Source organism: Condylostylus longicornis, unplaced genomic scaffold (assembly GCF_029603195.1).
Source record: "Condylostylus longicornis isolate FDR11 unplaced genomic scaffold, ASM2960319v2 ptg000018l, whole genome shotgun sequence".
Taxonomy (NCBI): domain Eukaryota; kingdom Metazoa; phylum Arthropoda; class Insecta; order Diptera; family Dolichopodidae; genus Condylostylus; species Condylostylus longicornis.
Window position 1 is genome coordinate 12,739,523 of NW_026577987.1, and position 22,769 is coordinate 12,762,291.

The window sequence follows — 22,769 nt, forward strand, 5'->3', positions numbered from 1 at the left end:
GCAGAAAGCACTAAGTGCATTTTTTGAGAATTCGGATTTCATAGATGAATTAAATCAGAATAATATAATCTTTGTTGTGGCAAAAAATCATGCAAATCCAGAATGTAGTTTTTAAATCCAGAAATTAAAGAGACCAATTCCATTGCACTAATTGATTAGTTTTACAATTTTACGATTTTTTCAAATTGACTTTACTTAAAACACAGTTTCCTGACTTAATGCCTTCTGCTTTTCAACCGACGATTTATTGTATGTATATAATAGAATGAAAATATTGCAACTACAAATTTGTATAGTACACAATAATAATTAATGTTACAAATGTCAATTGATTGTATCACAAGAATAATTTTAAAGTATACCAAACGCATAATTATTTTGCATAAATACAAGTATATATTTACATATTTATTGCCCTAAGTCGTTGTAACACAAATTAATTTTAAAATTATGCTTAATTTTATTTATTCATTTGAATTATACATTTCTATAAAATTAATTGGTTCTTTGTAACCTTTTAAACTTTGAATAAGCAATTAAGTATACATAACATTTTATTTTAAGCCTATAAGGTTATTTAATGTTATAATTTTTAAATTTTTTCTTTTTTATCAAAATTTTTCTTACTAAATAATCGTTTCAAACAAAATGACTAACAATTATTGTTAATTTTTTCTATTTTTATGATATTGTATTTTTTTTTCAAATTTACATACCTAGATCATGTATATAATGCATTAACAGAAGGCAAGAAACTCAAATGCTGCAGAAAATTTTTTTCCGTGTGAAAAAAAAAAAACAAACATTTTCCTCGTTCTTTGAATTCACACATTAGATCAATAACAAAGGCGAAAATCTTTAGAGCTTTTTTCATTTTAAGTACATATTTTATACATATTAATTTTTTTGTCCATCTGTTTGTTATACCCGAATACGTGTTATATTTTTTTTAGCGAGAGGGTATACGCTATTTAAATAAGAATTTTAATTTCAAAAATACATGCATGCATCCTTTTTTCTTAAAATTTAAGTAGGATTTAGATTAATTTATAATCAAAAATTTAGTTTTCTTAAAAACCAATGTAACATTGAGTTTGAAACTTTTATTATACGTTCGTCCCTACTCTAAAATAACATCTTCTTCATAAACTATATGCCAAAACAATTTGATTAAATTTTGAGTGTTTTTTCGAAATAGCTCCAGAAGCAAGAATGTCATTGTTAAAAAACTTCAAATTTGATATTTATTGCAGAAAAAACTGGTACGCAGTAGTATAAAATTAAAATTTAGAAAAATTGCAGCCACTTCTTAAAAATCTTAACTTGCAGCTGCCTAGTTTTCAATTAGATTTTAAAATTTTCAATTTGATTTATAGGGCAATTTGTACAGTACTTAAACATCAAGCAGACTACAAACTTATTCACAAATTAAAGCAAAATTATTAAATATTTATTTTGTTTGTGCTTTAACAATGTAACATATATTTTGTATTAAAAGTGAATGAGAACTTTTCTTTTCAACTTTTCTTTGTAAGGTTAGAACCTTTTGCTTTTTATTTTCTTAATTCTCATTTAAAAGCTCATTTTATAAATTTTTCTCGTTTTTTTATTTTCTCAAAATCACAGTAAAAAATTAAAAATATTGATTAAATTTATCACCATTTGACCAAAACAAAATCACTTGATAAATTTTTTTGACACTTTTGGAAAGAACGAGATATGTATGCACATACGAGTATTATGAATATGTACACACAATATGAAAAAATTCTTTATTTACTCACTCAACTTTTATCACTCATCGTGCCTTAATGTGAAATACAGAATTTTTAAAAGTTTACTGCCGTCAGTTAAAATGTCATGTAAACCTTTCACATTGAGGATTATTTTTGTAAAAGTAACTTTTTGTAAAGAAATGTGCTTGTCAATTACGGAGTAATATGCAATATGGAACACTTCTTTTCATTTTATAAATTTTATGCATACTACATCTCCATAAACTTTTAGAAGCGGTGCATATCATAAAGGCAATTGATCTAGCGTTAGCAATTTTTATTTTTTTCACTTTTTTTCTTTTATTTTCGTTATAGCAATTGTTTTTTTTTTTCGAAAATAGAAACAAAATTTATTTCTGGTTTTCTACAAAAAATAAAAAAAAACCAAAACAAAACAAAATTTTCTTTTATTTAAAATTAATTCTTCTCACTTTTTTTTGATTTTCTAAAAAAAAAAAAATTTTTCTATGTAGGCACAATTTGAAAGTGAACCAGAATCTCCAAGATATTATAATAAATCGTTATATGATGACAATTTATGGTTCGATAGCACAACACATAGTAGTAATGAGTCACCACATCATTCATTGACATCATCTTTAACAACAAATAGTCCACCAGAGACATCAGCATTTTTACATGATGCATTAGATGAAGTGGTCAGTGACTTTGAGAAAACATTAGAGAGAACAAAATCAACTAGACGTAGTAGAAATCAAAATGAAAATAAACGAAATGGTTTTTGTAATAATTTAACATTAGCAACATGGGATCAACAATTAAAGGAAGAACAATATTCTGACGCAATAGGTGAGCAAATAAACTGTATATTGATTAATTTAAAATGTTATACAAACAAACATACATACATAAGTCTGTATATTTTGTATATTTTTTTTTTGTAAATAATTTATACGTTATGGTTGCTTATTGTTGCACAAAATTGTATTTACGAAATATTGTTGTATGTAATATATTGTTCTCCTTCTAAAATTTGTGACTTGTTAATTTATAATCCGTATGTTCGGACCCAGAAGTTATTTTTGTACACATACGCATACTTACGCGTATAAAGTATATTTAAAGAACCTTAAAGAATTTCGTTTACGCAACAATATTGTAAATTTTATTTTAAATACAAAATAGTGGACACATTCATATAATTTTTTAATTTTATAAAATAAAATATAAAAGAATTTTAAGTAATTATTACGCAACTTAATTTACATACCTAATCGTTAGCAATTTAAACGGATAAATTCAATATAAAAAACCTGGTATAAATTATTTAAATAATTTATTTTTAAAATACTTTTAATAGAAAAAGATTTTTCTTCCAATTTCAAGTGTTTTCGCACTTTGTCAGTTGGAAGGGTAAAACGCAACGTCAGTTAATTGGAAAGGAGACTGCTATATTTTAATATTAACGCACGTTGAATCCCACTGCATCATCGGTGAACAAATCTAAAATTACAATTTCTTAGATCCCGTACTGAGCGGTAAAATTTCTTGGATAGAATTAGAAAAGTTTTGGGTTTAGGCTCTTCAACAAGCCTAATTAAAACTGTTTTAAATTCTTAATATATGCACACATGTTCAGAAAAAATAATATGCTTAAAAATTCCTTCTTCATCTCTTTAGAATCATAAAATTTATGTGCCTTTTGTTTTTAAATAACTACAAATTTATATCTTTAGAGAGGGAGAAGATACTACTTGCACATTTAAGATAATCTAAATTTTAATCTGAATCTAATGAAAGTCGTATATGTAAACACTCTTTTACATAAAACTTTGTCTGAAGGCAAATAATGGAAATTAATCCATTCTGATCGGATTTACTATCAGATTTTTTTAAAGTAAAATGGTGTAAATAAATTTTTTGTATTAGTTTTGAACAGCGATTAGTTGGAACTTTTATTTTGGTTGTATTTTTTGTTTTGTATTATTAAGTTTTGTCATTAAGTTTGAGCTCTATCAAATAAATAATCCAGTTTGAATGTAAAATAGTCTGATAGGTTTTATCAAACTATAAAATAGTCTAATAGGTTTGTCAAACTTTATCTTAACTTTATCTTTTATCAAATACAATATAATTTTCTTTTTGAACAGTATACATACGGATTTGTTGATATAGTCGGGGGATCTTCCACAATTTTTTACTCAAATTAATAATAATACAGAATAAATAATTGTGTTCATATTTTATTTTTATGTTTTGATGACGAATTTGCAAAATATGACAGTGATCTATTGTATTATAATTTATCTATGTATGTCTATATTACTTACAAATTTCGGGGCTAAAAAATAAATGTAATGCAAAAATTGTATTTTTTAGTTTTAGCACAAACAATTTAAAAATAGTATTTTTATTCTATATCTTCACAGTGTTCATGTCATCTACATATACCTATTTACTTATATAATAACTTAAATGACATATATGAACACAATTATTGTCATATTTTAATGATGACGATTAATAATGAAAAGACCTGATCTATGTCCTAGTAAAATTATAAAACAAATCATTGACCCCCAAAAATATACATACATACATATATAAAAATAAATAAAAATAAATATTTAAAAAGAAACTGAAAGTTTTGAGTTTTTATTCTAAATTATTCTCATTTTATGTCTATTTTTGTTGACACGCTTTTATTTTTTCATACTTTTTTATCGGAACATTTAAAAAGAAAAATCAAATTTTTAGTATATTGTCTTCATAATGAACACATGTTTGTATGTAGGTATTTGTACTTATTTCATTTTGGTTTCTTAATAAAATCAGGGATGTCTTTTAAGATTTTTTATTGCAAATCTCAAATATAATTCCCAAATTTACTTTATTAGAAAATTTTAAAATTAACAAAAAAAGTTACTTGTTTTAAATAATTTTTATGTGAATCTTATTTTAAGTAAATCTTAATTTCAAAATGACAATAGTAAACTCAAATTTAAAATTTTTTGTTTAAATTTTATTTAAAGCATTATTAATTTTTTGAAATCTCTTTGAACGATATGCAGGATTTCAGAGTTGATTGTGTAACAATAATTGTATGTGTATGTTATTGCCAGTCTCCATTTACATTTGAATCGACGTTTGAGGATTTTCATATATTCTTTTTCCATATACATACATATTTTCTTAATTTTTGTAGACATTTTTCAAGATTTTTAATTTTAGGTTTCTTTTTTTAAAGGGCCGTATGTAAAACTATGCTTACAAGAATTAGTTTTACTTTAGCTTTTCTGATATTAAATTTTAATATTCTCACTTGATTTTCACTTTGAAGTTTCCCATACTTCTATAACAAACTATAAAAGAAACATAATTTTAAAGCATAACCTTTATTAAACATACATACTAACGTTATTTAGCAGAAATAGTTTATTAAATTTATACATAAAATGTGCACCACTTATCGAAATTTTGACCGATTCCTAAATAAAATAAATTTACGTTTTTCAGTTTTCAATTCAAATTTTTGGATCTCCCATTATCTTCAAAGGGTTACTAAGAAACTTTTCTTAAATAATTATTATTTTTTTTTCAGTTAGGAAAAAAAAAATTTATTAACTACAAATTTCAAACTTCTAGACCTAGAGTTTTTTGAATATTACTCAAATTTCTTATTGAGTGCTTTAAACTGTTGTAAACTTAAATGCTTGTATTCAAATTGTTATTTTAATTAAATTATAACAAAAAAATACATATGTACATATGTATATTAGAAAAATATTATTTTAAAGCTAGAAGTTCTGCTAGAGCATTATACTTTCTAAATTCGATTCTGTTCTTTCTCGTTTTTTCATATTAAAATTAAAATACTACTAAAATACGTAAATATATTTTTGTTTAGTGCCAATTTTTGTTAATGATTACCATGAAATCCTACATTCTTATTTATGTTATTGTAAAATTTTAATAAAAATGTTTTCTTTTCATATTCATTTTTTTTTTCGATTTTCTTGAAATGTTGAAGAAGGCCTAGGTTGCTTCTTAGTCAATTTAAAACTTTCGAATCAGCAAGTTAAAGAGTTTAAAATGTAAAAAAAAAGAAAACAATTTAACGAAGAAAATTTTTTTTTGTTGGTTCTTAATTTTCTTTATTATAGAACTATAGAATCGAATGTCTAAGTCGCTTTACAATATTAGTGCAGCGAAACGAATTTTATTTAAATTTAATTTTAATCATAAGTTGGAAATTAATATGTACATAAATGTAAATGGCACAAATATTCGTATATATTGAGTATATGTACATAAGTCTATGGGTTAATATTTAATAAAAAAAAAAAATTAAAATATGGGGAAATTAACGAAGGGATTAAAATTGTTTTTACAATTTGGTAAGTCATAGAATATCGTAAATGTTAATTTAAAATGAACTACAAAATTTCTAAGATAATAAAGAATTTTATTTCGCAGTTAAGTTTCGCAGTTATTTATTTTTGGAAGTACATTCAAAAAATATGATTTTTTATATAAAAGATGATTTTTTTTTTTAGACAACTATGTGTCTTGAGAATAAAAAAAAAGACAAACGCGAGCGAAACTTAGTTAATTAGATTAGATTTAAATGTCTGCAGCCAAATATAAGCAAAATATTTTTTTTTCCATTCATTCACCCTTACTAAGTTTTCAAAGCTATTAAAATTCATTAAAATTTTGATTAATTCGCAAAGTTTTGAAATTTAGTGTATATTTTGTTCATAAATTCAGCAAAAATTTTTCAAATTTATTTTTAAATTTTACGAATTCTGTACGAATTGATACTTTTTCTTGGTTGAGATTAAAGTACTTAAATAATTGTATTAAATAATTCTAAATCTCCAAAATTTCATAAATTTGTTTCCATTAAATTTAGAAATCTCAATTAAATTTTTATTTGATTTTTACATCATTTTTAATATATTTTACTCAGCGAAAGTTGTTAAATTTTTTAAACTCTTCATATCGTCATCCTAAACTTTTTATTATAGAAAATAAAATAATAAAATTATGCCAGCGAAAACAAGGTTATTACATTGATTTTCAATAAATATTATTGTGTACGCACAATATGATGAAGATTTCTGAAAATTTCTTGGCAATTAAATTGAAATTTTTAAAATAAAATATATACATGTATGTATGTACATATGTATAATACATATTTATAATATTATTTTCAATTTGAATACATATTTTAAATAAAATGTATTTAAATAAAATTTTCAGATTCGTGTATCAATTCGAAATTCTCGAATGATAATGCAGCATTAGATGATTCATTATCATATCTTTATCAGAAACCCTATGTTAAACACCATTCCCCAAATAATAATTATATGAATAATGCTTCACGACAACATCTCACTGACAATGCTAAAAGGATACGGGAATTAGAAGAGCAAGTAAATGCCATTCCAACTCTACAGGTCTGTAAAATATTTTAAAAATTGTTTCTTACAAAATGTACATAATATATTATTTTATTGTAATTTCAGAGAAAATTGGAAAGTTTGCAAAATGAAAAATATAACTTGCAAATTCAATTGCGCCGTGAAGAAGAAGAAAAGTTTAAATTAAGAAAACAATTGCAACAATTACCACCAGAACCACCAGTACGAACAAGTTCAACAAATGTAACAAATGCAATTCATAAAACCAATTCTCAATTTACACCTCAACGAATTAGTCCAGTTTCGTTAGAAAGTCTTGGTTCACGAATTCGTACAAGTTCACAGTCATCATCTGAAATAAGTCAACAATCTTCGCAACAACAAATACCAACACCGCCATTAAGAAAAATTCAAAAACGTGATGCTTCCACAATGTGCCATCAACCAACACAAAGAGATGTTGGAACATCAATTACACATTCGATGGCAACTCGAACTATAGGAACTGATCCAACCATTATTATTGGTATTAAAAATGCACTCTATACTAAACAAGATGTTGATAATATAATTCAACGAGCTCTTATTGATCATGAAGAAAGCAAGCAGAGAATACGTCGTCGAACTCAAATCACGGTTGGAACACAAATGGTTCAAGCTCCAAAAACCGAACAATGTAGTGTTTACATACAAACTAGTCCTGAAAAGCCAGTGATGAAATTTACGCAAAGTTGTATGGCCAAACCTATACAACATGATCAATTTGTTATGTGTAAACCTGATACTAGATCAATTGGTTGTTCAGATCATAAAACTATTGATATTTTTTGTGACAAATGTTGCTGTCCAAAGCGCACTGTTAGCTGTGGTCCTGATGAAAAAGAAAGCAAACAGTATTTGGCAATGAAACAAATGGAAATGTTGGGTGCTCGAAGTTTAACATTTACTTTAGGTGAAAACGAAAAATTGAACATAAAACGAAAAACAATTGCAACTCAATATGAGAAACTGTCCAACGATATTGGAACTCAAAGTCATATTCAATTATCATCAATTGGTATTCAAAATTCACCACAATTTCATAATAAATCTTGTCAATATTCAGTTCTAATGCATAATACTGCAAAACAAACTGATACAAGAGATTTAATTCGTTTAATTTCATCTTATACAAATACAGACATTATAGAAGAAAAAACACCACCAATAATGAATACGAGTGGGTGTAATACTGAATCATTAGTCACAAAAGAATTGGGAACAAATACTGATATAGTAAGAACAAGAGAAAATTGGATGAATACTAAAATTTTAAGAACGCGAGAAAACGGAATTAATACTGAACGAATGCGAACTCGTGATAATGAAACAAATACACTTCCAGATGTATCAGCAATTAAAATAACTAAAAATTCATCTTCAAATACTGATGATGTGCGTAAAAGAGATATTGCTTGCGGTGATATAATTAAACCTCATATTCATATCGCGTGTGCTGATAACTATTGTGATTCATGTAAAGATGCCATTAAAAATTTGGCTAAGGAATTTTCAAAAGCATTAACATTAACTTCCGTGCCATTAACACCAATTGGAGGTGGTTCATTGTCACCACCATCAGAACAATCAAAAATTCCAAGACCAACTACACTACCTAGTCCTAATTCGACAAGAAAGAAAATTGTCAGACAGAATACATATACATTACCATCTCCAGAAGAAAAACCAAGTGAAGCAAAAAGGTAAAATTTTTTTTACTTCAACTTGTATTTAAATACAAATAAGTATTAACATACTTACATAAAATAGTTCTTGCAAAAGTCAATTTTTCAGTTGAAGAACAGGCAGCTTCTAACATAATCATGCAATGTATAGTCGTTTTACCTTATTAATACGAATTTATTAATAAAAAATATATACAAGAATAAACAAAAACGACTTGGAGTAGAGATTGCGCAAAAAAGATGTTTAAAAGGCGCCAAAATGCTTTTCTATACTCTTACATATGAAAATAATTGTTACACTTATTTTAGTAGGGTAAGATACGGAACGTCAGTAAATTTGACAATAACTATTTCCCAGGAATGAGATTTCATATTCTAACGTATATTTATAATATACATTTTATGCATGCGAGGGTATTCAGGAGTTCTCTTTTAAGATTTCTTCGTCTTGTATCCCGATCGACCAAATGTACCCATCTTTATTACAAATGTAGAGAGTAGAGAAATGTTTAATGCGCATATACACAGTATATGTACATTCTGGTTTTTGTTTCTAAATAAAGAACATTAGCAAAAATTTTTCATAACTGTTATAGCAGTCGTTCAATCAACTACTTGTACAAAATCAACTCATAGACAATTTAAAGTTACTTTTTTGCTTAACGCGATTTTAGTTATTCTTTTTTATTTTTAGAATACTATTAATAAAAGCTTCGCTAATTTTTTTTACATTTTACAAAAAAAGAAACAAAACTGGAAAAAACTGAAAAAACGAAATCAATTTTGTTAAAACCGTTTTATTTTATAATTAAGATATATGTATATACCTATATAATTTTGATAAAATATTTAGTGCTACACAAACTGCAAGTGAAGAACCATTTCCAACCAGTCTGGATTCTGTAATCAAAACTACCAGAATAACAAAGACAACCATAGTAAAACGCAGAAACGCTGATAATGATGGTAGTTCATTATCAAGCTCTCCAACAAAAAGTGATTTCGCAAAAATTGCCCAAGAAATTAAATCAATTGAACCAGTAACAGCGTCACGTCTAAGTCAGTCACCAATTCGAAATAGAACAGGAGAAATCAATCAACCTTCTACAAGTTTTTCAGTGTCACAGGCTAGAAAGGATTCTGATAAACTAATCGATAACACAAATAAGGAAAAAGACCGCTCATCTATTCCTGAGAATATTGATAGTCAAAAAAAGGAAATCATTTCTATTGGAGAGCCATCGGTATCTCAATCAGTTTCAAATAAGAATGCTGACATCTTTGAAAAAAAATCTGATAAAAGAATATATCCCGAAACTAGTCGAGAAGCAACTTCAAGAGCCATGCAAAATATATTACTAAATCAAATAGCAACGGCCTCAGCAGAGCCAAGAGAAAAGTAATCACAATTATTATATTTTCGTTTTTAATATACCTTTTATAGTATTTTTAATGCAAATTTTCTTTTCAGAGCCTCACCTTCTAAAGAAATGAAAGCAGCCCTTAAAGTTATTAATGATTCATTACAAAAATCAACTTCAAAATCAAATAATCTTAAAAATGCTAATGCAATAGTACAAAAGGAATGGTTTAAAATTTCTAGTGTCGACAAAGCGAATCCTCTTAACGTTGAAGATTATTTAGATTGTTTTGAAGATTATTCAATGTTATTGCTCAAATACATGGTAAATTTAACTGATGTAAATGTAAGTGTTCCTCCCAAAGAAAAAATGCTTGCTTAATGTATTCATTACAAAAAATAATCTTTACCTTTTAGGGCAATACAGCAATGCATTATGCGGTTTCCCACGGGAATTTCGATATTGTATCTATATTGCTGGATTCTAAGGTTTGCAATGTAAACCAAATGAATAACGCTGGATATACATGTGTAATGCTTGTCTCTTTAGCAAAATTGAAAAACTCTGCCCATCGAACAGTCGTTCAACGATTATTTCAGATGGCTGATGTTAATATAAGAGCTAAAAAGGTAAAAAAAAAGTATAACTTCTTTTTTTCTTTTATATATGTACATAAACAATTAAAATAATAGCAGAGCACATAAATTAAGTTATAAATTATATTATTAAATTTTAAAGCATTGCCAAACCGCACTAATGTTAGCTGTTTCACATGGCAACCTTGATATGGTTGAAATGTTATTAGAAGCTGGTGCTGATATCAATATTCAAGATGAAGATGGTAGTACTTCTTTGATGTGTGCTGCAGAGCATGGAAGAATTGATATTGTTAAATATTTGTTATCTCAATCAGATTGTGATTCTTTAATACAGGATGTGGTAATTAGTTTTCCTTTTTATGCTATTCGTTTCTAAAAAGACTTATTGAATTAAAATAGTAAAGTATAATATGATTGTTTAAAAATCCAGGATCCCTTAAATAATTCAGTCATACATTTTGAGGAACCACTTCTTAAAGCAGAAAAATTTTGCAATTTAAATATAAAATTACATAAATTCGATACACATATGTAACAGATTGTAGCTATAGATTATGTAACACAATTTTATATAAAAATTATAAATGTTTAATTTTAAATTACAAATACATTATATTTATAAGCAGTACTTATTCAAGTCACCTTTTTGACAGTGAAATTAATTTTTATTAAGAGCCACGTGAGAAATAATGTTTTTATTTACATTTTTTAGGATGGTAGTACAGCTTTTAAGATAGCATGGCAAGCTGGTCATAGAGACATTGGTCTTCTCCTATATGTGCATGAACAAATGTTGCGAAGTAAAATGCCTAACCAAAAATCACCCGTAACACCTCGACACAGCAGTAGTAGCAGTAACAAGCAACAACAACCACAACAGCCGCAATCATCGTCTCAACAACAACAGTCACATCAACAGACCCAGTTATCCGATCGCCCACCTTCACCCTCAAAATAGAAATTAATAAAAGAGCAATTTAATATTTCAGAATCTAAAAATTAAAAATGCTATTTTCAAAAACTTATTAAGCGTGTGTAGAGAAATGAAAAAAAGGAATATTAACCTATAAGAATAATAAGAAAAAAAAAAAAACAATTTTATTCTTAATATCAAAAAAAAAATTATTAGCATTTACTTTTCGAAAACGTTTTGTAAAGATAAAAGAAAATATTTTTGTTTTTCTTAAAGTATCAAAAAAAAGAATTCAGAAAAAAATAAAAAAAAAACATTCCATATCTTCGACATAATCATTAAAGCAAAAAAAAATTAATGCTAATCTGTAAAAGATATTGTAAAACTGACAAAAATATTGATTAAGACCTTTTGATTTAATACAATTATTTAACAAATTTTTCACAAAAAATGTGTAATAACTAAACTCATACGTATTAATTAGTAAATTACCAGTTTAATTCTTAAAGTAGTTAAAGTACCACAAAAAAAAAATTAGTTGAAATCAAATTGATTTAGCAAACGTTTAAAATTAAAATAAATTTAAATAACGTAAAATCATTTGTGCTACATATTTTCTTATATTTCTTCTACAAATTTTTTACAGCTTATGAAGCATTAAGCTTTATTGTTAACTGTGTTACCAGTATAAAGTTGCTAGAAAAGTAAAAAAGTATATAAAGTACACGTAGGGGTACTGGAATAAAAATTTTTTAATGATCTCTAATTTAAATTTTTTATTATATAGAAGACCGATTAAAAATACATTTGCAAAATACCTAACTACTTTTAATTACTTAAAGCTGGTAGCAAATTTATTAACCCTATTTTAGAAAATTTATTTCTTTAACTTGAAAATAAAAAAAAACAAAATAGTGGTATTGAATATTATTTAGAAGTTTAAATATTTCTTAAACTTTAATATATGAACAATTTAATTAGAATTTGTAGAACCTATATTATATAGTTTAATTGTATGTTACAGGATAAATCTACAACTCTTCTAATTATAATTCACATTTGAATACATTAAAGTTTATATAGTAATTTTTTTTTTGCATTTTTCTAAAACAGAAAAAAAAAATAATTTTTTGAATTATGAATTTTTTAAATTGCATATAATATTGTTAACTATAAGTACGCGTTATAATGTGAGAAACCAAAAAACCTCCAACAAATAATATTTCTTTTTTAATAGTCTTTACATGAACGAAACAAATCAAGTCAATTAGCATAAAAAATGCAAAATAAAAATAGTTTTTTTTTTTTTCTTTGCGCTTTTGGTAGCTGAAAATCGGTTTCAAAAAGTATACTCTTCCAATAGAGCATTTTTTTTTGATAAAAATATATTTAATATCTTTTTTGCATTATAGTTTAATTTTAACCCTCTTATTATTTTAAAACACATTTAAAATTTGTATTATAATTTATTTTATATAAAGATTGTAATATTTTAATGTACATTATAATGTAATAATATGTAAAATAATGTTCTAATTAAAAAATATAATACAGATTTAAATTCATATGATTGCTATTTTGTACTGAACAAAATAGAAAACAAGAAAATATTAGACTGTGCCTTTATATTCTTATATAAAATATGTAATAACTTAAAAATAAAATATCAAAATAAAGAAAATTTATTCGTGAAACTTTAAAAATCATAAAAGTGATATTTGTTCAAAATCTAACAACGTTTATAGAAAATTTAATTTTTCATTATCCTAAAACATAAAAAGCTATTATTTGTTTTTGTACTTTTTAATTTAGATACTTAAGATTTGAAATTGAGAAATAAAAATATACGCGAGAATTAATTTATGTCAAATAAATAATAAATGTATTTTACATTCATAATACTTTTCGTAATTTGTGGCATTTATGCGAATTAATAATGGCCAATGGCGATACTAAATAAATTACCTGCTAGCGCTTTTTTACAAGGTGCTTAATTTATTAAAAGGTTTAAACTAATTTAAACTAAATTTAGAAAAGTCAACGTGCCTATTATGTATGTATATAACTAATTTTAAGCGAAATTCGTTTTAAAATTATTCCATTTTGATAAGCAATTTTCAAATATTTTATTAATTCTCATCATTTATTTTTCACAAAAATTCTAAACAAAACTATAATTGAACAGATTCTTCAAATTTTAAATTAAAAAATTTTAACTACGAAAACAATTCAAGGAAATTTAATATTTTAAAAAGAAAATTCATTAAATAATAATCCCAAACATTTTCGTTTGAATAATAGTGAAATCATAGTCTACACATACACAAATGTTTATAATATTGTAATTATATCTATGTTAATTAACATAGTTCCACAAAAAACCTGTTTTAAATTTGTTAAAGACAAAATAAAAATATATATGTATTAAATGTCACAATTTACTAAATTAAAAATAATGTCACAACGTAAAACTAATCATAAACGAAAATACAATGTAAATTAGCTATATAACACAAAATGAATTTAAACTTTTTTCAACGATATAACAATGACAATGGAAATAAAGTTAATATAGAAATTAAAAGTAATTTATAGATACTTCAAATTAACAATTAATTGTTAAATAAAAAAATATATATATATACATATATTTACATACCTTGACAAAAAAATATTAAGGGTTCTAAAAGGAAACAACAAGAAACAAAAACACAATGTTAGAAAAAGTAGATTTTCAAATTAGTTAATTTTAAATATGTAGAAAGAAACAAAAATACTTACATATATAAATTATATTTAAGTTAAAAGTATGTTAATTAGAGGAAAAAATAAAAATTGAATTAAAAATATATTATGTAAATTAACTTATTAATAAAACAAAAATTTATTGAAAAAACTTATTAAGATTTTTTTTTCATTCTTCGCAGTCATTAAAATTTATATAAAGCCAGTTATATGTAATTCGAATATATGTGCACTTTATATCACAAATAGCACACAATGTAATAACATAATTAATTTCTTGTTATACATGTCCACATTCAACTTAAAAAATGTGAAATTTTATGTGTATAGAACTGAGAGTTTTTTATTGTTTCATTCCTAGTTAAATTTAAATTAAAATAATTTTAAATAAAAATTTCAATTTCAGGAAATTTTGTTCTTAGACTTCAGGAACGTCACTACGCGTATAGAAACTGCAAATTGAGATTTTTAAAAAACAAATATATTTCGTAATATAAATATCAAATTTGAAACTTTTGCATTAACATATTTGTGGTATTAATTTTGGTTTGAATAAGTTGAAAACAAAACAGTAAAAACTCTTACACTTACAGATAATGAAAATAATGTACATATATAGATTTATATATCAATCCCTTAATACTTAATTTTATTTATTTATTTTTAAGACAACTTAAAAATTTCTTTAAGGAATAGGGAATCAGAATTAAATTTCATTATCACAGCGCAATATTTAATATTTCATTTAATAAGCATATGTACATACATAATTTACCTATAATAAAAATATTTTCCTTGATTTCAATTGCAATAAGTATTTATTGGTAAAATGCATATTAATTATAAAAAGCATATACATATAGATATACTTATAATAACTGAGGGCAACAGGTTCGTATATAAATAAAATAATAAAATTAAGTTATATATTTTTATTCATATGTACATGTATACATAGATCATAATAAATAATCAGGAAATAACAGAAAAAACTAGAACAAAAATATTACCTGTCCAATTTATTGTAAAGACAATAAAATGAGTAACACGGCGAGAACAAATTATTAACCAAAAAATAAATAATACGTGAAACACCATATTTTTACAGTGAAAAGAGCGTAATGGAAATAATACGCAAGTTGTACCTACATAATACGTATATATGTACTATATTCTTTTTACACTGAGCAGCAAAGTAAAAATAGAAATATACATAATCAAAAGCATCGCATGCCAAACTAGAAATTTTTTACACTTTAAGATTCCAACAATCACAAATGAATTTGTTTTTTGCTTTCGTTTATACAGAATAATTTCATATATCCACAATCTAAATATAGTCCTTATGTGAACATTGTCAACGTATTGAATGTAATTCAGTAAAATTAATAATTACTTAGTACATATTTATATTCCATGTTAAACATGTGCAGTGAATATATTTTCTGTATTGTAATATGACATATCACAGTATACATATAATTTTTGGGTAATTATAATTGAATAATTATATTTTCACCGACAATAATATCGCTATGAATAGAACCTTTGTATATATTGCAAATATGTTTTTATATCGGAAATATTGTATTATGAAAAAAGGATAATTCATACGAATTACATGAATAAAGAAACCCATAAAGAATTTTATGTACGCCGTATGAAACAATATGTAAACATTAAAAATATGCTCAACCATAAGTACACATACACAACCGAAAATATATTTCAATTAAATTTTGAAAATTTTCTATAGTTTCTAGTCTACAATTTATATCTCCTGATACTTTTCATGTTAACTACAAATACATAAAAAATATTAGGCAACAAACCTTTTAGCATGTTGACCCATTATAAGTTAGTTTATTATATTATGAGCTTTAGTAAAAAATTATAAGACAACTATCGTTTCAATTTAACCTAACTCAATGCTTAGTGCATATTTCATATAATTAGAAATCATATAATTAGAAATTTATAATCAAAATTTCAGTTTGATGTCGGAAATTATATACAAAATGTTTTAGTTTATATTCAAAGTGTTGCGAGTTTTTTATCTTAATCTAAACAAGAAAAAAATTTTTAAGAGCAACGTACTTTACAAATAATTAAATACTTTCTTTATATTTAATTTTAAAATATTTTTATTTGTATCTTATAAAATTTTATCAAAATTTTAATTAAGTACAACTTTCTTCAATAGAAAAAAAACCCAGAATAATTTTAAATTTAAATTAAATGTACTTCAAAATGTTTATTAAATATAGTATGTTATGATTTATTTATTATTTCTACATTTTATTAAGTGAATATTTGTTTTAAGTAGAACCCATTTTTCAGCATTCATTTAAAGAAAAAATTTTTATTTTAAAATTAAAGAATATTTTTTGAAAAATAAAATTAATAAAATCTAAAATAATTCTTAATCTAAAATAAAGCAAATTTTTTATAAAAACTATTAAGTACGTGTATGAATGTTGTGGGTCTTCAATATTAATATAAAAAAATTTGAAGTATGTAAATTATTTGTTAAATTAATTCTTTCTTTAAAAAAAATTGCTAAAATTTCTAATACTCATTTGTAAATAAAAATTTGCGTAAATTTATATTTTCCTATTTAATTTTGGCTCTATATTTCAATTCTCGCTATTATTATGTTTTGCATTATTTGTAAAATTATTTCGAGCATATTCTAAAACTACATTAGTTTTTTGGATTTGAATCATAATATTACGTTCAAATTGCTCCATGTTGTCATGTTTCTTCTTTATTATTTTTAACATATCTTTATTCATTTTAGCAACAAGCTTATATTTCTCACGTAATTTCAGATTTTCCTTATAAATTTCTTGACACTTATGACCAGTTGGAAGTTTTGAATCACAAATATTCGCACCATTTTCGTTTTTATTGCTGTTATTACTTTCAATTCCTTTTACCACCTTATTCGCTAAAATTTTAAAAAGGATTCATTAATAAAAATTATTATTGAAAAATATACAAAATATAAAATGTATACGTACTTGTTGTTTGTTCATTTTTTTGTTTGTTAGTCTCATTTACATCATCATTCGCAGTACGCCCAGTATCACTTTCGATTCCTAGATCTGGGGAAATAATTTCTAGCCTTCGATTTTCTTCAAAATCTGTACCAATATTTTCTTCATTACTTTGTATTCCACATTGTTTATTTAAAAATAAATTAACTTGGTCAATTAGTAGATTATTTTCATTCCGTAACGTTTTACAACTTTCCAATAATTCTTGAACGTATTTTTCTAAATTTATTTTTTCGTTGTTTATTTTATTTTTCTCGAGTGTGGAATTGGATAGTGCGAACAAGTGTTCGTTTACATTTTCTTCTAAATTTTTAATAATATCTTCACTTTTTAGTAATTTTTCTTTAAAGTTTAACTCAGATTCCTTTAATTTTTGAGATAAATCTTGGTAATTTTTTAGATTCGATTCTAAAACCTTTGTTCGTTCTAAAAGTTGTATATACTCTGCTTTTTGAACCCAATCTTTATTTAGTGTTTCTTCATATTGAAATTTCAGTTCGTGCAATTTCTCATTTATTTTTTCTTGATATTCAAGTTGTAGTTCTTTAAAGCGGCTACTTTCATCTTGTTTAACTCTCTCTAAATTTTCCTCATATATTCGTGCAGCTTCTTCTGCTTCGACCTTCAGTTTTTTTACTAATAAGTCTGATTCAACGAGCTTTTCAGATAATTTATCCCTTTCTTCTTGTATTTTCTTAAACTGATCATTCATTGTCTCCAATTCTTGTTTCAAACTTTTCTCGTTAGCTTTTAATACACAAACACTACTTTTAAAAGTTTCGAGTTCTATTTCTAAACCTCTCATTCTATCGCTGTTTCTTTCGAGTTCGCTTATTGTTTCTGCTAATAAAATGCTTTGCTTTTTCAAACTATTATCAGTTTCTACTAGTTGGCACTGAATTTCTAGAATTTTATTATCTTTGTCAGCTATAATTTTTTCATATTGTGCGGCATTATCATTAACTTTATTTTCTATATCACTAATTGGCAAAGTATTGTTAGAGTTGTGCTTCAAACAGGCGCTCTCACTTTCATTCTGAATTTGAGTTTTGGAATCGTGTAACTTGATAGGATGAGTTAATCCAGTTCGAACAAAAGACACATTTCTATGAGACTCAGACCAAACTTCAAACTCAGACTGCTCAGATGTAGCTATAGGTAAACTAATGTTATTTTTATTTATGATTTTTGTTTCTAATTTAGTAAAAGATGTTGTCACTCTCTTTTCTCTAAGTGATTCCAATTTACGTTTTAATTCGAACATGTGTTTATCTTTGGAAATGTTTAATTTATCTGCTATATGAGAATTTTCCAATATTCCAGTTAAATTACTTAATTGTGCTAAGTTTGTTTCATCGAATGACAAATTAGTTATAGATAAGGATTCAGCTGTAAGACTGCGGGATAAATCTAAAGATTTATTTACCGCATCTTGAATTTCTCTTTTTTTATCCGGTGCAATCATATTTAGTATATCTTTTTGTTTAAGAAGCGAGTCTAAAAAGCCCGCCAATTCTTCTAATCTTACAGTTAAAATGTTGCACACTTCATTACATTCTTTATTTATTTTATAAGCTCTTTCTGTTTCGTTTCGTGCTAGTTCAGCATCGAGTTTAAATTTTTCAAGAAGTATATTTTTATCTTGAATTTCTTCAGTAACAGTTACTAGTTGTTTTGAAAGAGCTTCAATTTTATTTTGCATTTTTTTATCACTTGAACGAGAAAAATTTTTGTTTGAAATGTTGCTTTTATTTTCCTTATCCAAATCCTTCAAAAAAAAAAAATTATATTTGTTTGATTTCAATTCGTAGTAGTAAACTTACTTTTTTTAATTCTTCAACTTCCGATTGCAAAGCCGTTGTTACTTTAATTAACTTTTCGATATATTTTAAAGCCTTTTCATACTCTTCGCTTTGCTTGGCAAATTTTTCTTGCAGCTCGTCTAACTCACATATTTTATCGGCTAATTCTGACCTACATTTATCTAGTTTATTCTGTATTATTTTAGCCTGAAACGAACAAATATTCAATGCTTATAAGATTGTATTTTATAAAACTACTTAAAACTGACATCATTTGATTTGATCATTTTTTCTTTAATTTCTACAGCTTCTTTTAAATCAGAAACTTCCAATTTTAGTTTTTGATTTGAGTTTTTATATTCTTCTAAAGTACTATTTTTTTCAAAAATTTCTTCCTTCAAATTCTCCATTTGAATTGAAAGTTCTTTAGCTTTCTCTTCAGAATTTTTAGCGGAAATTTCCAATTCTTGGACCTGAAAAATATTAATTACTTATATTAAAGAAAGAAAATTAAAAAAAAATATTACTTTTAAAATATTATCGGTTGTTTTTGAATCTTCGTCATCAGAAATAAAATTTTTACTATTATTTTTATTGCTCTTATTTAACATTTTATTTTCGTGTTCCAAATATTGAATTCTGTGCTTAAGTTCATCTACTATTTGTAGATTTCTTTTATCTGCCTCTTTAAGCATATTCTCCAAATGGTTTATGGCAGCCGCGGCTTCACGTAATAGTTCCTTTTTCTCTTCTAAATCATTTTTTAAAATTTCTGTGTCTACCTGAAAAAAACAAAAACCAATTTTAGTTTCGATTCGGCTTACGTATATATACTATACGCAGAATTGAAAAAAACCAAATCAAAATTATTTTTTTTTACTCAAAGTACTTACTTTATTTTCAACATATTGTTTCATTAACGATTCTTGTCCTTCCGGCGTACTGACTTCCCCAACTGAAGGCAATTTTTCTTCCAAAACATATATTTTAAGTTTTAAATTGAAGTTTTCTTTTCTCAATGCATCCATTTGTTCTTCATATTCTCTTACAGTTCGTCCTTGACCAGGAGAAGACATTCGAATGCATGGGGAGCGATATCCAATACCATCTTAAAAAAAAAAAGTTTCGTATTTGAAGGTGAATATTTGAAATTTTCTATTTATAAAAGGTTCTCAGCATACTTACATGAACTATCCATTGTCATATCTCGGGATTCATTCGTTTGAATACTGAAAATAAATGAAAATGTTAATTTTTAAAATATTTTAAAATATTTTTGTTAATGTGCACATAGTTTTGTTTATTTTATATGATTTATATATCTATCCATGTTATAAATATGTAACAATGTCATAAAAATATTTTTACACATTTTCAATAGCGGTAGTAAACAAATATCTACAGGTTTGAATATACAAAGTAAATCCTAACGTGCTTTTATTTAGTAATGAGCGAGTATAGGTAGATGCTATATACCTAATTAACTATACTCAGTTGATCAAAAAGGTTTCCCACTGCGATTCCGGAAAATTTGACGATTAATACTGTCTATAATACTTTTTCACAAGTTACAAATCGAAGAATTAAGCAAAACTAAATTTAAAATGTTTTGCCATGAAATACCATAGTAACACTTACATATTTAGGTAGGTAAGTAGCTGGTTTTCAAATATTTTATTTAAAAATCTATTGTAACAAAACATAATTCTGTCGAGGGGCTGTCATGGTTGGGCTCACTAGCTTTTTGAAAGAAATTTAATGAGAGATTTAAGAGAATAAAAGAAAATTTTAATAACAAAATTTTGACATTCATCATTTTCAAGGAACTTGGCTTGTACGATTTACTTAAATGCTGATACAAACCATATTATTATTTCATATGTCCAGATGTGCATACGTAACATATGTTGTATGTAAATATATGTATATGTAAGTACATATACATATATTACTACAGTAATACTACAGTACATACATATATAACATATGTACTTACATAAACCAAAAGCAAAAATTTTGATAATTTTAATTATTTTTATACATGCATATGATGTGACTATGTTCATTTATATGTAAATATTCATAAATGCATGTATGTTCGTATGTATGAATACTACAGTTCTGTCCAAGATAGACAATTCATAATAATACATTATAATGCATTGTAATGAAACCTATTCAAGATAGAAATGAACTACTTACATATGTATGTATATTCTAAGTATTTTAATTTCTTATATACTATATTAAAAATTTATTTAAATACTATATTTTGTTGATTTTTAATTTTGAGAATTTAACTTACTGCTGAGTTTGGCTCTCTAATTCAATTGAATGTTCCGTACGATTAACTTCCGCATTGTCCATGACCAAATATAGTTCCTAATACTTACTTAATGTTCCTAATTCTTACTTGCAAGATGGTATCAACTTGAAATTATTAAATTTTATTAATTTTAATTAATTTAACACACAAACACAAAAATTTAATATTATACACTTTCTCTAACTTAATCAACATGGATGTCTTGGATTTTAAAATTTTAAATGTTTGAAAAATTACAAGCGATACAATTTTTTCAATACTCGAGAATCGAGTATCGATATTTTTAAATTAAAAAGTTGCAGGGATTTTCAACATAACCAAACAGTTTAAACAAATGTAAACTTTGTTCTTGATGCAAAGCAAAATTATAAACAAATAGTAATATGTCAAAATTAAAATATGACTACTAATACACTACAATTAAACTAATACGCATTTTATTAGTTTAATTGGAATTATATACAATTTATAAATTGGAATCAATTACAATTTACGTGAAGCTCCTTATATATTTATATACAATTGAAATTTGAAACTCTTTTAATGTAATATTCAAATTATAAGCTAAGACATATAAAAAATGGTACGCGCCGTACCATTTCAGATCACGCGGTGTATAAATTTAATTGCGTATATGTCAAATTTTAATGTCAAAAGACTGTCGGCGATAAAATTTGCGAAGATAGTTTCGCTTGATTATGGAAATATCCATTTAAATATGTTGTTTCCATTTCTATATGAATTTTGATATTTTGCCGCGGATTATCGCTCTTGTTTTTGTATTTAACTTAAGGTGTAGTGTAGTGAACCTGCATAACTCGACATCTTTTGCCTAGCTTTTTCTATAGATCTTTTTATTTGAATAGTTAGAAATAACATCCAATTTCAAATTATTTCTGCATTTTCCAAGAAACTTAGCCCCACAAAAAGATTAACCTGTACTTATAAGAAAAGAATATACATACATATATATATAATGTAATACAATTTGAAATTTAAAAAAATCTGCTTTATTTTCCTAAAAAGTACAACACTGGAAGTACAAGGGCTAACGTTAATCACTGTATATATT

General features: G+C 25.0%; 2 protein-coding genes across 4 annotated transcripts in view; one reads left to right on the forward strand and one right to left on the reverse strand.

Moving 5' to 3' along the window:
- The window catches only part of LOC129606219 (KN motif and ankyrin repeat domain-containing protein 1), a 43,138-nt gene extending 28,529 nt beyond the window's left edge, over positions 1 to 14,609 (forward strand). For 2 of the 3 annotated variants that reach the window (XM_055516394.1, XM_055516395.1), the window contains exons 4-11: positions 2,249 to 2,585; positions 7,005 to 7,204; positions 7,274 to 8,910; positions 9,746 to 10,291; positions 10,364 to 10,598; positions 10,670 to 10,882; positions 10,992 to 11,192; positions 11,565 to 14,609. In XM_055516394.1, the coding sequence (XP_055372369.1) occupies positions 2,249 to 2,585; positions 7,005 to 7,204; positions 7,274 to 8,910; positions 9,746 to 10,291; positions 10,364 to 10,598; positions 10,670 to 10,882; positions 10,992 to 11,192; positions 11,565 to 11,810 (3,615 nt within the window). In that variant the 3' untranslated portion in view covers positions 11,811 to 14,609. Of the gene's footprint in view, positions 1 to 2,248; positions 2,586 to 5,791; positions 6,134 to 7,004; positions 7,205 to 7,273; positions 8,911 to 9,745; positions 10,292 to 10,363; positions 10,599 to 10,669; positions 10,883 to 10,991; positions 11,193 to 11,564 lie in introns of those variants that run through there. The other variant, XM_055516396.1, reaches the window with a different exon arrangement.
- Positions 14,610 to 17,011: 2,402 nt separating this feature from the next.
- Positions 17,012 to 21,960, reverse strand: LOC129606330 (centrosomin-like). The gene is made up of 9 exons (XM_055516596.1): positions 21,870 to 21,960; positions 21,677 to 21,801; positions 20,557 to 20,600; positions 20,265 to 20,479; positions 19,899 to 20,153; positions 19,641 to 19,844; positions 19,393 to 19,578; positions 17,534 to 19,337; positions 17,012 to 17,460 (listed from the first exon to the last, which is right to left on the reverse strand). Exons 2-9 carry the CDS (start codon positions 21,736 to 21,738, stop codon positions 17,147 to 17,149), a joined length of 3,084 nt encoding a protein of 1,027 aa, XP_055372571.1. The 5' UTR covers positions 21,739 to 21,801; positions 21,870 to 21,960; the 3' UTR covers positions 17,012 to 17,146.
- Positions 21,961 to 22,769: the final 809 nt, after the last annotated feature.